This window comes from Anoplopoma fimbria, chromosome 20, assembly GCF_027596085.1.
Source record: "Anoplopoma fimbria isolate UVic2021 breed Golden Eagle Sablefish chromosome 20, Afim_UVic_2022, whole genome shotgun sequence".
NCBI classification, from domain to species: domain Eukaryota; kingdom Metazoa; phylum Chordata; class Actinopteri; order Perciformes; family Anoplopomatidae; genus Anoplopoma; species Anoplopoma fimbria.
The window spans coordinates 8,983,716-8,997,930 of NC_072468.1; the positions used below are offsets into that span (position 1 = coordinate 8,983,716).

The window sequence follows — 14,215 nt, forward strand, 5'->3', positions numbered from 1 at the left end:
ATGAGGAGTGACACAGCCCCTTTAATGAATGGGTAATCCATTTCTTATTGCACTGAGCTGAATTCACCCTTCAATGAAGTGGAAAAAAACAAACATATCTTTCACTAACCTTTGCAACATCTGAAAGCAAGGGGGAAGATGAGAGCAGAGACCTGCTCCTGAGACTATTTGTTTTTTATTTATTTGTTTTTTGGGGGGGGGGGGGGGGATTTATGTTTTTGTGTGTGTGTATATGTGGATAGTTTTACAGCCAAGCTAGGAATCCCCAATAAATAATTTGTGCCGAAACTGAGGCCACACAGTCAAAGTGCTGTACATGGAACTGACTGATGATCAATGGGCTTGATGCAGTATGGAAAACAACAGTCTTTATTTAACCGTGCTTCATGTTTGTTTCTTCAGTTCCCCGCCTGCCGCCCCGTGCCTTCCCCCTCCTCTCGGCTCAAAGTTTCTCCTCTCCTCCTGGATCTCAAGAGTCTGACTGCTGACGACATCCTGTAGAATCTGTGATGGTAAGGACCTTTTTTTTCTCTGTCCACATTATCCCTGCTGGTCTTGGTCCCATGGAGCTCCTTCACAGCAGAAGGTCTTGACTCCGTGGAGGACTGTACAACATTTGTCGGATGTAACTGTTGAATATGGTATTATTATGAGTGCATGCCAAGAGAAAGTTAATCTATAGGAAGTAAATGTAGAAGCATGCAATAAAAGCAACTAGGGCTGCAAGATCAGATTATTACTTATTATTTTCTAAAGTAATTGATAAAAAAATTCAAAAAATAATGTATAATGCCTGGCATCATTTCTTAAATCCTAACGTGATAACTAGTTTTGTCCAACCAACAATCTGAAACCTAAACACACTTAGCTAGCACATAAGACAAAGAAAGACAGCAAATCCTCCCAATTGAGAGTCTGGAACAAGGGAATGGTTTCCTCGTTTTTTTTAATATATAAAATTAAAAATCAAACATTTTCAATTTGTGCATGAAAAATTCATAAAACAAATGGAGAATATTGCATAACATTTTTTAAGTTTGGCTGCAGTGGAAAAGTTGTTGTGATGATAAAAGCTAAATGCAACTTAGTGCAATTGAAATATAGACATATCGTTAAAATATCGATGTATATGAAGCATGCGCCTTTATCTAACTCGTACTTCTACTCCACTAGAGAGGCAAAAAATATCAGCAGAGTAAAACATCAGAGCTGTGTGGAGCGATGGGACTGTAACGTTCTTTGAATTAATACACAACACAAACATGAATGCCACATTTCCATCACTTTTTCTAATGTTTCCCACCGTTTCAGATTTGACCGGCGTTCTTCCAATGATGTCAACTTGTTGTGCCTTCTTCTTCAGCTGTAGTTTAAGAGAATAGGCCTGACCAAAGGTTTTTTTTTGATAAACCCCCTCCTAATATCAACATAACAGTAGTGGATGGAAATGTGCATTTGTTTTTACAGATTTTATGGATGGAAACTTGTCTGCTCTATCTGTAGTGCTGCAGCTTACCTGGAAAGCCATACTGGACGTCAGCAGCTTGTTGAGGGTGTGATTATCCAACACTGAGTCCCCAGCAATCTTCCACATCTGGATTATGAAATAGATATTTGGTGTTAAAGACAAATAAATGGCAGGATCGTCTATAGAGCCATAGATCTTATCCTGGTTCTGAGGATAAAACCAAGGATAACAAAAGACAATTTCAGGATTTTTTGCAGTGATAAATAAAAGGTGTAGTCAACTATTTTTATTTAAAGATATGCTGGATTTTAGTCCTTCTCATGGGACAAGCTCCAGAAATGCTAGGTACTGCATTTCCCATAATGCAACCAATAGAATTGTTTGATTAAACTCTCAATCTATTTAACACCAAAGCCTTTCAAACTATGACTAATAAACTGAAGTGGCCCTTTAATCTGAATTCTAATATTCTTTGATGTATTTATAGATGTTGCGATACATTATTTGTTCTTGTTAAGTCTTCCATCTGCTGTACTTCACACCAGCACCACTTGCAGCAGGGGTTGTGACTCCTCTGACATCCTTCCCCACCTCCTTATGGATGTCATGGGTGAAAAAAAAGAGAGAAAACACCAGAAGAAATCTGATTCAACCCTGTTTTCTCAAGGAAAAAGACAAGGACAAATAGCTGAATTTGAAATCAATCAAAAACTGTCTCTGTCCACGGGAGCGACGTATCAGACTCTGGTTACGATTTGATCTTGGCTCAAGATTTTAGTGAGTGTTGACGTCTCGGAGTTGTGAGGAATCCCGAGCTGGCAGCTTACAGCAGGGGCTTCAGTGATACAGTATTTACAAGGCATGTGGAAGTGGGAGCGCTGCAACAGACGGCAGCGTACGCAGCGCTTTCAATTATTTCTCACAGCATTCATGAAAATAGAAGCACAGTGGGGAGTACAGTATGAACAGCAAAAACTAAAAAAAGACATGGAGTGAAAGGAAAACTCCCAAGCTACAATAAATGACATTGTATACTGCTGTTGGTGAAGAGCTGAGAATAGTGTATGTCTCCAAAATAGGGGAAATAGAAATAGTGCGGTAGAGTGTGGACACGGGAAGCAATGATGGAGCAAAAAACAGTATTATTAATTAGGGTTAGGGTTGAAGTTTTGTTTTGATAGGATCTTAAAAATCAGTTTTGGGAATGAAGCTGGTCTAAAACTTCATGCAAGAACCACTTGTGGTCCAGGCCTAGCGTAGGAGCCATGTACAGATAGTCTTCTTTTCTCCACAGGGGGGAAATTGAGAATTATAATGAATTATAATGTCCTAGTCTCAATGAGTTTAGGGTCTTATTATGATTCTACAGCCATGCTATCAACTCTGTGAGGATATACCGCACAGTGCTGCTTTGAGCTAAATTCTACAGTCAGCAAGCTAACAGGCTCACAATGATATTGTGATATTAAGTAGGTATGGTGTTTAACATGTTCACCATAACATTTGATAATTAGCACTAAACACAAAGTACAGTTGTTACAATTTGGCCTGAGTCGCTCAGAAAACCAACAGTATGTGAGGTAAATACGTACAAATGTTTTAAATATTGGCAAAAATAAAATGTGATTTAGGTATTTATAGACATTGCCTGGACTGATCTAAGTAATAGTAACTGATGGACAGAAAAGGTCTCTAAAGATAGAATTTAATGATCTGAATTCTTTATGAATCTGTTGAGGATAAGTGAAAAATCCTCTGTTGATGGTGCAAGAGGAAAAGTCAGGAGTTCACCAAAATAAGTAAGATTCATTCTCTGTGGACCATCAATGGGTTCAAAAGTTCATGCCAATCCATGATTGGATGGACTGCAATCCACAAAATCATGCAAATCCACTAAAGTGGTGGGCCAACCAATAGACAGACATTGCACTCTATATTCAATTTATAATTTATATATAATTTATTTATTCTAGGTATATTATAAACTATAATCTGTTCTTTGTATCAGTTGGATGTACATCATGGCTTGTTGGTGTACTTAGAGACTCACCAACTTAGTTTAATTCACTGTATTTATTTTTCTTTTTTTATATTGTACTGTGTCTTTCCTTGAAGACTTTCACAATTCAGTGGAAAAATGAATTCAAGTAACGTCACCTATAATGGAGTATACTCCCTCATTTATCCTTCACTGTCACAACCACCTGACCTTCTCTCATATTCTTTATTTTAAGTGGTGTTCCCCTTGAAGTCATGGACCATTTGGTTTGAACAAGAAGTTTTTGGTGTCTAACCGCTCTGTCGCGACACTGCGTTGACCACAGATATATTTACCCATATTTTCCGATCCCCTAACACCACTACTGACACTAATTAATCAGTTTGTTTATTACTGCTGAAATTCAACAACAGGGCTTCGAGCTGTCTTTGAGAGATATTTTCGTTTTACTCTTGTATGACATTTTTGTTAATTAAACTTTCTCAAAAATGATGCTGAACTGATAGCACTATATAGCGTTGATTATAATAATCAAACCCCATGAACGTGCACCACCTCATGAACAAGTGCGAAGTTGAGGTGGGCGTTTTAAGTTCAACTTTGTGCAGTTAAGAAGGTTTGGTGAATCTGATTTGGAAAACTCGTAGCTAAGCCTCAAATTTAGGATGAGAATATACAGAAATATAACAAGATTACAGAAAATGTTGTTGCATGAGGTCCAAATGAGTCGTAAAAGATTAACTCTAGTAAGTGATTTTATAGTTCGGGGTTATGATAACATGACAAATGTGTTTGATTGTCTGATTTGCTTGTTTTTATTAAGGTCACATTGGTCCTAGATCTCAGCAATTAACTTACTGTAGTAAGAACAGAGTGTTTTTATAAGCCATAGTGACTCAAGTGGTAATAAATCGTAAATATCCTGCATATTGGCAGATTTAGCAAACACTCAAGCACTGGAACGCACACACACCTACACCAAATCCTTTCTGTCCTCTAAATCATCAACGGAAACAGATGACAAGCAGCTTCTCCCAGAGCTGATCTCTGTCTCTTCCCTTAGATGAGAGGCTGTTAGTGAGGGAGAGAGAGGGAGAGAGAGGCTCTCAGACAGAGATGGTTGTTTCCCAGCCCTTCCACCGTCTCTGTGGGACGACCCTCCCCATCCACCCACCAACCAACCAACAAGCCCCCCCTAACCTAGTAGATCAAACAAAGGACATCATTTGTAGGCCAAGTCTTTTTCTGAGCGTCTCTCTCCTTGGCTCTGCATACCAATCCAATACAGCCCAAGGAAAAAAAGCCACGCCGTGGTATGTGTGTGTATATGTGTGTGTGTCTGGGCTGGGGGTTGGAAGGTCTGTTTGCCTCTCCGCCGAGCATCGATTTATCCTTTTCTCCAATTTATTTCTCCTCCTTGCCTCTACAATCCATTCAAATCTGCCCCTAGGGAAGGAACTTGGGGTAAAGACGTTGTCAGGCCTCGTTGTTGCCTCCTAAGACCGGCTCAAAACTCATCTACAGGCCCGGGGACCGTGTACCTCTGCAAGGACATGTCAGCCATTAACATGCACACAAACAGAAGCTACCTGTTGTCCAGCGGCACACTTTTGTCAGAGCTGTAATTGGCCTCATAATGCAGCCTAAAGGGGCACAGATAGAAGGCTTCAATGATTGTGAGAGGATAATAGTCTGAAAGGGAATTATACTTGTTTCAGTTTAGACACTGTGCTGAAAGATGATTCAGTAGACCACAAAATGTTATCTAATTTTCAAAGGGGAGTTATACCCTGCTCTCGTTTCCGCAGGAGAAACTGTTGGTGAAGCCAGAATGATATTTAATTGTTCCTCATAATCAAGCCAAGACTCAGTGTAAGAGCAGATATGATCAGAATAACAATATCTCAAGTCCCCATTCAACCGTCTCTGTCTGTATGATTCTGACATTTTCAGATGTTATTACTCAGACTGGAGGATTTGTTTCCTGAAGCCTCGCCGGTGACGACAGCATTGAACAGGAATGCTGCATGTGCACATCCAGCCGTCGTACCACTACACACACACACACACACACACACACAAAGACAGGCACGCACACACACACACACACACACACACACACACACACACACACACACACACACACACACACACACACACACACACACACACACACACACACACACACGTATGGCAGGAATCTGCGAGCCATTCTTCAGTGTCACAGTGAGCGACGCCTGGCACATCCTTACACCTGAAGTTGATCAATGCAGATATGTCCAGGGGGAAATTGAAATCCATAGGAAATTAGGCGGCGCCAGTGATTTATTGGAATAGTAAATCACAGTGTGTGCGTGTGATGTATGAAACATGTGTGTTCCCGCTCTGTGTACAAGTACTGTACCTTGTGTCTGGCTGGGACACTGATATCAGCAGCCCGCACCTTCCTGTCTCTCTCCATTTGGTAGACCCATTGGATCAGGTCCAGTGGTTGGTAACGGTCCCTCTGGTACACCCCCCTGTGAGGGACGGGGTGACGCGACCCCATGGACACAATGCTCCGCAGGGGTCCCTCTGAAGCAACAACAAAAAAAGAGAAAGCATTGAACTACTGATAAAGCGTTGCATGGCACTGCACATGCCTCAGTAGCTGTGTTTCCAACCAAATGTCAAGTACATTTTGCACAAATTTTTGAAATGTTGCCCAAGATAAAATTTAAATGAGCTCTCTAAATATATTTACTTGACTGGAGTAAAATAAAATTCTTTCAGGGTAATTTTTGCCGACTAAAAATCCCAGAATCTGTTAGCGTTTGCCAAGTTTTGACTGTTCTATACAGAATTTAAAATTACAAACCTTTAAAATTTTCATGAAATCAAATCTTGTATTTACATACTTTAATTTGTATGATAGTTTTTGTTGTTCGTGGCGGAGTACCCCATTCCTGTGTACGATTTAAATTGCCTACTGACGTATGAGGGATTTACAAAACAATAATGCACCATGTAATCCAGTGCTACTATTTGTAGTTTTATCTCATTGATATCATCCTCACTGTTATCTCCACTGCTGTGTCAGAGCTAAGTGTTGTGATTTAATACTTTGTAACTTTTCTAATGCGAACCAAACATTTCCTACTGCCATAAAACAGGGCAGCTTTTATTGTGAAGGAGTCACAATAAAGACCAAAATGACAAACCCACTGTGGCCATTTAAACATGATGGCAGCTTGTACTCAGGTATAACAAACAGGAAGGTATTTAATAATTAGACATTGGTGTTTCCAATAAAAAAAAAGATTAAATAAATAAACAGTCTGCTGTCTGATAAAATATTTTACCATACAAAATGCAGTTGCCACTTTAATTCTAATTTGTAACATTTTGATCAAAAATAACATAAACTGGAAATGCTGCTATTCTCCCTTCGTGCATCACATACGTGCAAGTGTAATACTGATATTTGTCTCACATAACTTACTTTTCGCTTTACCTTTAACCATAAATCCAAGTTTTAATCCTAAACTAGCCCCATTAAGAACCTCAGCACCAACATAGCCTGACTTTAGAGGGCTTTTCCTCAGCTTTCTATGCTTGGGAAATAATCTGATCCAGAAGAGTGAAACTATAACACAGGCACACTTACAGTACAACAGGAAAATAAAAAATATATATCCGACATTGAGTAGTTGTGTGAGTCTCTTAGAGGAGATGGCATTCATGCGTGAATGTTCAAATAAATCCAGGCGGATTTTCTCAGGAATAAAACAGAGATAGTGTGTAGTGTGAACCCCAATTGAAGGATTACCGCCCCACACACACAAACACTCCCACACCCCTTCACTTGCTGATTTTTTTTCTTTTTCCAGGTACAATGCTTGTGTTCCAGCTTGTTTTTGTCCTGCTTTAATTGCTTTTTTTTTTCTTTTTTTTTGCAGAGAAGAAGAAAAGACAACAACAAGGCGGCGAGAGCTGCAGCTAATGGAAAGGCTGTAATTGTGAATGGGGGCATTCATCTGGAGACGTCGTCCGTGAATTGCGCGGCACAATGCGCAGCGCCGGGCTGCTCAGATCACCAACTAGTCACCAAGCACACACAGATGCACACATACTGACGCACACACTGAACCCCCTTAGATCACTGGTGCTCAGAGGAGGAACGCAATCACACCGAGCAGGGGAGGAGGGAAGGAGAGGAGTGAGGAGCTGGGGAGGGGAAAGAAGAGAGGAGATATTATACAAGGAGAGGAGGTGGAGGAGGAGACAGGATGGTGAAATTGATGTTTCTACCATTGGATTTGGACCATACAGCCCAGGAGGCAGATGAGATAGAGCCACACACACACACACACACACACACACACACACACCACACACACACACACACACACACACACACACACACACACACACACACACACACGCACTAATAACACACATGCACACACAGATTCTGATAAAGAGTACAGCTAGGTAAACACAAATGAATACTCTCACACATCATACAAACATAGACACATACATGCAAGTAAGTCTGCATGCACATAAAAACTTTAATAGAAAAGTAGACGCATGCACACAGACACATACATTTAAACTAAACATACAAACATTATGAATGTAACTTGTCAGAGCTCAGAGAACCATCAAACAAACCCACGCTTCCCTCCTCCTGCCAAAACCCACGTACACATCCTTCGACCAAACAAACACCATTAAGCCAAACCACACAGAAACAGGGCTAAAAAAGCCACAACAAAGTGACGGTATATGTAAAAAGAAAAAAAAACTCTCTCATCTCAGTGAGGTGAGACGAGGCACCTGTCAGCGCGGCGGCTCCTGCTTCTACAGAGGAACATCAGGAAACAACAACTCAATTAAACACACCATCCCTGTTCAATTACTGCCACATAATCACTGCAATTTACCTTCACTTGTTGTACAGCCACCAAACAAACACAAACAGGGACATGCACGCATATGAGGCGGAGAAGCAACGCACAAACACACACAGGGGCTGGAGATGTAGCTGGAGCTTCAGCCTCCACATCATAAGCGTAAAGCTCACCGTATGCTATCTGCTGGCTAACTGGCATAAAAGAGAGAGAACGATATAAACGGACTGCTGAATTACTGTAGAACTAAAAACAATTAAATGTGCAACCATGTCCACCACAGTATAAATGGCATCATTTAGTATCACAGTTTCTGTCCTCTAAGTGCAGTTGGCTTTACTTCAGGGTAGGAAAATGTACATTTTTGTAAGTGTTATAAATGTCGGAAACCTGAAAATTACATCTGCAAGTAGGTCAACTGTGGTGTAAATTAAAGGACTGCACCAGCATTTCAGCAACATAGACATAAAAAAATCATCAATCAGTTGCAATTATGTAAGAGGCCTGCATCAAATCCTACCTTCATGAAGGTTGAATCTGTTCTTTCTCGTAACTGTTTCAGATAGGTGTTGAGTCAACGGATCATTTTGGAGGCTCTTATTTGTGGTGCTGTTGAACTGCATTACATGATACTGAGAGGTGTTTCTAGTATTTTGTCTACCTGCATTAACATACAAGAGGTTGACAAAACAGTTTCAACAAAAACTGAACTACATGACAGGGATTTTTTCTGTTGGAGACTGCATTCGTTTTCAGCTGGTTGAACCAAATAACCTGGAAACTGTACTTGTTTTTTACTCCAATGAACTACAGATATGCGGGGGCTTTAACAGAGGACACAGCGGGTCCCAGAAAACCAGTATACATAATTTACTTAGTAATTTATACACCCACTGGGATGTGTGTGTGGTCTATAATAACCAGAAATTATTAAATCACCCCAAAGATCCAATTTATGATACTTGATATATAGGTTAGACAACGCTCACAGGCTCAGCTGGACTATAAGAACTATACAAGATACATGAACACACCTTTGTGCAAACTATTACCATTGTACTTTTGGTCAGAAGTTGTTTTTCATGGTTTGTGCTTGGCCTCTTAGGTCTTACTCAGAAAAATATGAACGCAACATCAAACAAAGATATTCTGAACAACAGTGTTAGTTATTTAAAGGCCCAGTACAAAGCCTGACCCATAAAGAAAAGTTTTTCCCAGTCTGAAATAGAAGAACTGACACACACACAGAGCCCTGACTTCAACCCATCCAACATGTTTGGGATGAATGAGGAACCCATAACACCTGCAAGCCAGAACATTGGTGACCGACCTCACTAATGCTCTTGTGGCTCAATGGAAGCAAATCCCTGCAGCCACGTCACAAAATCTGGTGGAAATGTTCAGTTGACATAGCCTCACATACTTGGTTCAGGTGTCCATATACTTTTGGCCACCTAGTGTACATGGGAGGATGGTCTTTCCAACCCATGAAATATGATGTAAAAATAACACAATGTCTAATCGTTACAAAATAAAAGAGGAATATCCCAAAACAATAAGCCATCACCCATCATACTCCGGCTCTAACTTCATATTCAACAAAAGCAAATAAATCTGTCTTTCAACAGTCATATTTGAGTATTTTTACCCTCGCTATATATATATATATATATATATATATATATATATATATATATATATATATATATAGTTGTAAAATAACATAAACATAACCAAATAACATTCAAATAATATATTCTGCACACAGCATAACAGGTGCTTGTCTGAAAGATATAATCATAAAGTCATGACTGAGGGCGAAGTGAAGCGCCAGCAAACTACTACAAAATGATATAATTGGGGAAAAGAATGAGGAATGGCAAGACTGTAAGAACCTGTGAATGAATAGTGTGTGTGTGTGTGTGTGTGTGTGTGTGTGTGTGTGTGTGTGTGTGTGTGTGTGTGTGTGTGTGTGTGTGTGTGTGTGTGTGTGTGTGTGTGGACAGCAGATTGACTAACAGCTTGAACTTGGGTTAGATCCAGAAGCACGGGGAGGGAAACATGGATGGATGGAGAGAGAGGGAGAGGAGGAGGAGGGAGAGCCATCGATTTCTCAACAGAGAGATCAGCATCTTGACAGAAAGAGACGAGAGAGAGCAACAGAGCAGGACACACACACACACACACACACACACACACACACACACACGGACACACACAGATAGAGAGGGTTCCCACTGTGACCCTCCATGACCTTTCAATCTCTTTCCAGGTTTTCTCATGCTTTGGTGCCCTAAAAAGGGTCATCCTTCCTTCCATGTAGTCTGGTTTTTAATAAAGTTGGGCTAAAATTTAAGTTTTAATGCAGATAAGGAGTAAAAAAAAGAGTCAAATAAATCCATCTGTAAAATGTCCTAACTTGAACAGTAAATTTGTTAAGGTCCTTGACAGCTCCTGACTATCTTTCAAAAGTCCATGATATTCCAGGACCTCCTTGACCAGTGGGAACCCCCGCTGACAGAGATCAACAGGAAAGTGTGGTTCAGTCTCTCTTCCAGCATGCCTCGGTGATTCTAACAACCCTAAAACCCCCAACAGGGACACGGAGGACGGCGCTGTGGTTTCGTGCCGGTGTGGCTAACGAGGTGTGTGTGTGTGGTGGAGGTGGGCACCGGGGGAGCTGACACGCACCGTGGGGGTGGGGGTGGGATCGGGACGGGGCAGCCAGGGGTCAGGCTGTAATTACACATCACAGTCCCTGTGGTCAGTGGCCCTACTGACTTCTTCTGACTACAGTGCCTCAGCCAAAGAAGAAGGGATGGCAGGTGGAGGTGGGAGTGGAGGGTTAGGAGAGCTTTGCGCCGCACTTGTTGAAAACTTTTGAAATTTCATATAGGTAATATTTTCATATTTATTATTTTTCATTTTACACTTTTTAGTCAAATGATGCATTAGCTGTGTCCCAATCCAGCGGCTCCTAGCAACCAGCTGCGGTTGTCATAAAAGAGTATAAAAGAGCTAAAGTTAAGTTAAAAGATTAAAATGGACGAGCTGCTGTAAATAGCGCAGCGGCTCTCGGTAGCGTTAGCTGGTTAGTTAATAGCATCACGTAACTTAACCGATCATTTTAACATAAGCGTGATCTGATCAGGTCCCTTGTTTTTAGTTTTAACACTTGTATCTGTAGATATTCACGTGAGTTAAAAACCCAATAATTACATTTAAATGTGAATTCTCCCGCTGCTGGTCCACTAGTCGCCATGTCGATTAAAATCTAAATCAACTTCACCGGCACGCAATGAACCTTGGGATATGTTGGGCCGTGAAGGATCCATCAGTTGTATCCTCCGAATCTGAGAAAAGAAGGCTGCATTTGTCGGCCGCATTAGAAGAAGTCTACGAAATGGGAAGGCCCCGTTGATTGGGACACAGCTATTGATTCATTTTACTTTCGGTGGGTGTTGTTTCTCAAAAGTACACTCAGAGCATGTGTCAAGACTCTACAGTAACCCTGCCACCGTTCTCATCTCAATTTGCATGTGTTCAAAGTAGCGTGAGTGGTTGACACCGTCACATACCGTGCGTTCTGTGTGGGTGGTAGGTGCCGTAGAGGATGAGTGTAGCACTGAGCACGGCTCCGGATGCCTCTTCGTCACCAGGCCTCGCACAGCTCATCACTGTGCCTTTGTGGTCAGTCACCTGGAAAACAAACACACAAGCAAAGGCATCATTTCACCAAAAATAAAACCCTGATTCATGTGGAAAACTTACTTGCTGGACTGAATTCATGGGGAGAAAGTAGGGAAATATAATTATTGGAGTAAATTATTAAATGGCTGTTCAGTAAAGTATCCCAGACCAACAATATGGTTCTACTTCAGGTCAAAGCCAAAGTTATTGTGTAAATTTACTTGGTCACAAGCAGTTTATACATAATACATACGTAATAACACTGCCACCATATTATAAGAAACTAAATGTTAAGTTTTGGTCTTTGAATGCTACACACCCAAAGGTGCATTTGACAGGGTAGACCATCAGACATTCAAGTATAGAGGAGTCATAGTTGTCCCAATCAAACTTGAATTCATATTATATCACCTTTTTCACCTAAACAGTTCTGAATCCCCTCCAGTATTTGGAGTATTTGGTATTTATTTAGGAAAAATCGGATACAAAAGTAAAAACCGACCGCTGCTGCTCGTCCAATTTTTATGATTAAAAAAACAACATATTCACCTCACTTTGGTTTATGTATGCAGACAACTATGTCCTGTGATACCCTAAAATAACCCTGCTCTTTTAGTCCGGAGCAGGTAAAAAACAGACTTCATTCGATATAAACTCCCTACATCTGCCAGATCAGCTGTCCAGCCTGCATGTGTGTGTGTGTGCGTGTGTATTGTATATATGTGGGTGTGAGTGCACCCAGCAGACCAGAGGCCAGGCATGGCGGACCCCAGCCGAGCGCTCCATTGATTTGTTGTTGGTAAACAAACAGCTGGATGCTACAGGTGGATCGATACGCCTCGCATGCCTGCCAGCCTCCCAGCATGCCTTTCTACTGGGTCGACACGGCTCTCCGTGGAGCTGCGACCCCGCTGTCGCTTGGAAACCTCATGAGTCAAATATTATGAGTTGCCTGATTGTTTTTAGTTTACTCTCCTGACCATGAAATCTATAAATACCATTTTTGGATACATTAAGTTTACAAACTTCTAATTCTACCTAGAAGTAAAATATCACAATGTCATGTTTGGTGATGATGTCAGCCAAAATTCCACTTTATTGTATACTACTGTCATGATAAAAACTACGGTGGAATGAAAAGTGTGAGAGTTCCAAGCAGAGACAAAACCAAGGCATAAAGGAAGGAGAAATTAAACTGACTTTTAGACAATAGAGAGACAAAGAAAATGAAAGGATTAGCAGAAGCAGAGTAACAGAGGGTAGAGGGGAAGGATTTCAAAGCAAGGGAGAGAAACTACAGAGAGAGGTGGGGGGGGATTAGAGATGGGGGAGAGATGGAAGGATATAGAAACGGGTGAGTGCCACTGAGACGAAAGTGAGACCCAGTGATAGAGGATGAGCCTGAGAAGAGAAAGGAATTCAGCCAGAGATGGTGATACGGAGGTTGGCAAACAGAGAGTAGAAAGACGGGACAATGATGTACGTAGCCAATAAGAGGAAGACAGAGAAACACCATTGACAACGACAGTCATAAAATAAGTGAGCCGTAAAACAACATTTTAAAAGAAGGACAACTTGACAGCAACTGTTTGGAGATGAAACTTTGAGATGAAATCTTGATATTGGAGACAATCCCCATACAGCTCTCTTGAATTAAAAAAAAATTGTCAAAAATGTCAAAAAATATTTCTCAGGAGGCCTGTGCCACCATAGTCTTCTACTGCTGGACACTGGGGCAGCTGGGAACACAGTACACCAGAATGAGCCTGAAACTTTCCAATCAGAATTTGTCTGAAATCTTATTTAGCATTGCTCTATTTTCCACTACTTTCAACACTTTTTTCATATCTAAGAATGAGTTACAAAAAATATGCCATGGACACATACACATTTTTAGCAGAACTGTTAGTGGATTAGAGAAAAAAATGGGCATGTGACTGGACAGCTACTGGTGCAAATATCTGGCCTGGCTGTGTAACTATAGGCAGGAAAAAGTGAAGCAGCAACGTCTTGGCTATTAAATGACTAGCTCTGTCTTTGCTGCTAAGCGCATAGTGTTGTGTCTGTGACCTCTGTTCAGAGTGACTTTTCATAGTAAGAGCAGCACAGGTGTCACTAATAACATTAATAATATTTCTAAAAGATGATATTTTAAAAGATCTG

The 14,215-nt window shown here is 40.9% G+C and overlaps 1 protein-coding gene across 1 annotated transcript in view; it reads right to left on the minus strand.

Moving 5' to 3' along the window:
- Positions 1-384: 384 nt before the first annotated feature.
- LOC129109234 (neuroendocrine convertase 2-like) overlaps positions 385-14,215 on the minus strand; it is a 162,069-nt gene continuing 148,238 nt past the window's right edge. The window contains 5 exon segments of the mRNA XM_054621256.1: positions 385-525; positions 528-629; positions 1,517-1,594; positions 5,872-6,041; positions 11,941-12,061. Coding sequence (XP_054477231.1) covers positions 385-525; positions 528-629; positions 1,517-1,594; positions 5,872-6,041; positions 11,941-12,061 — 612 coding nt within the window.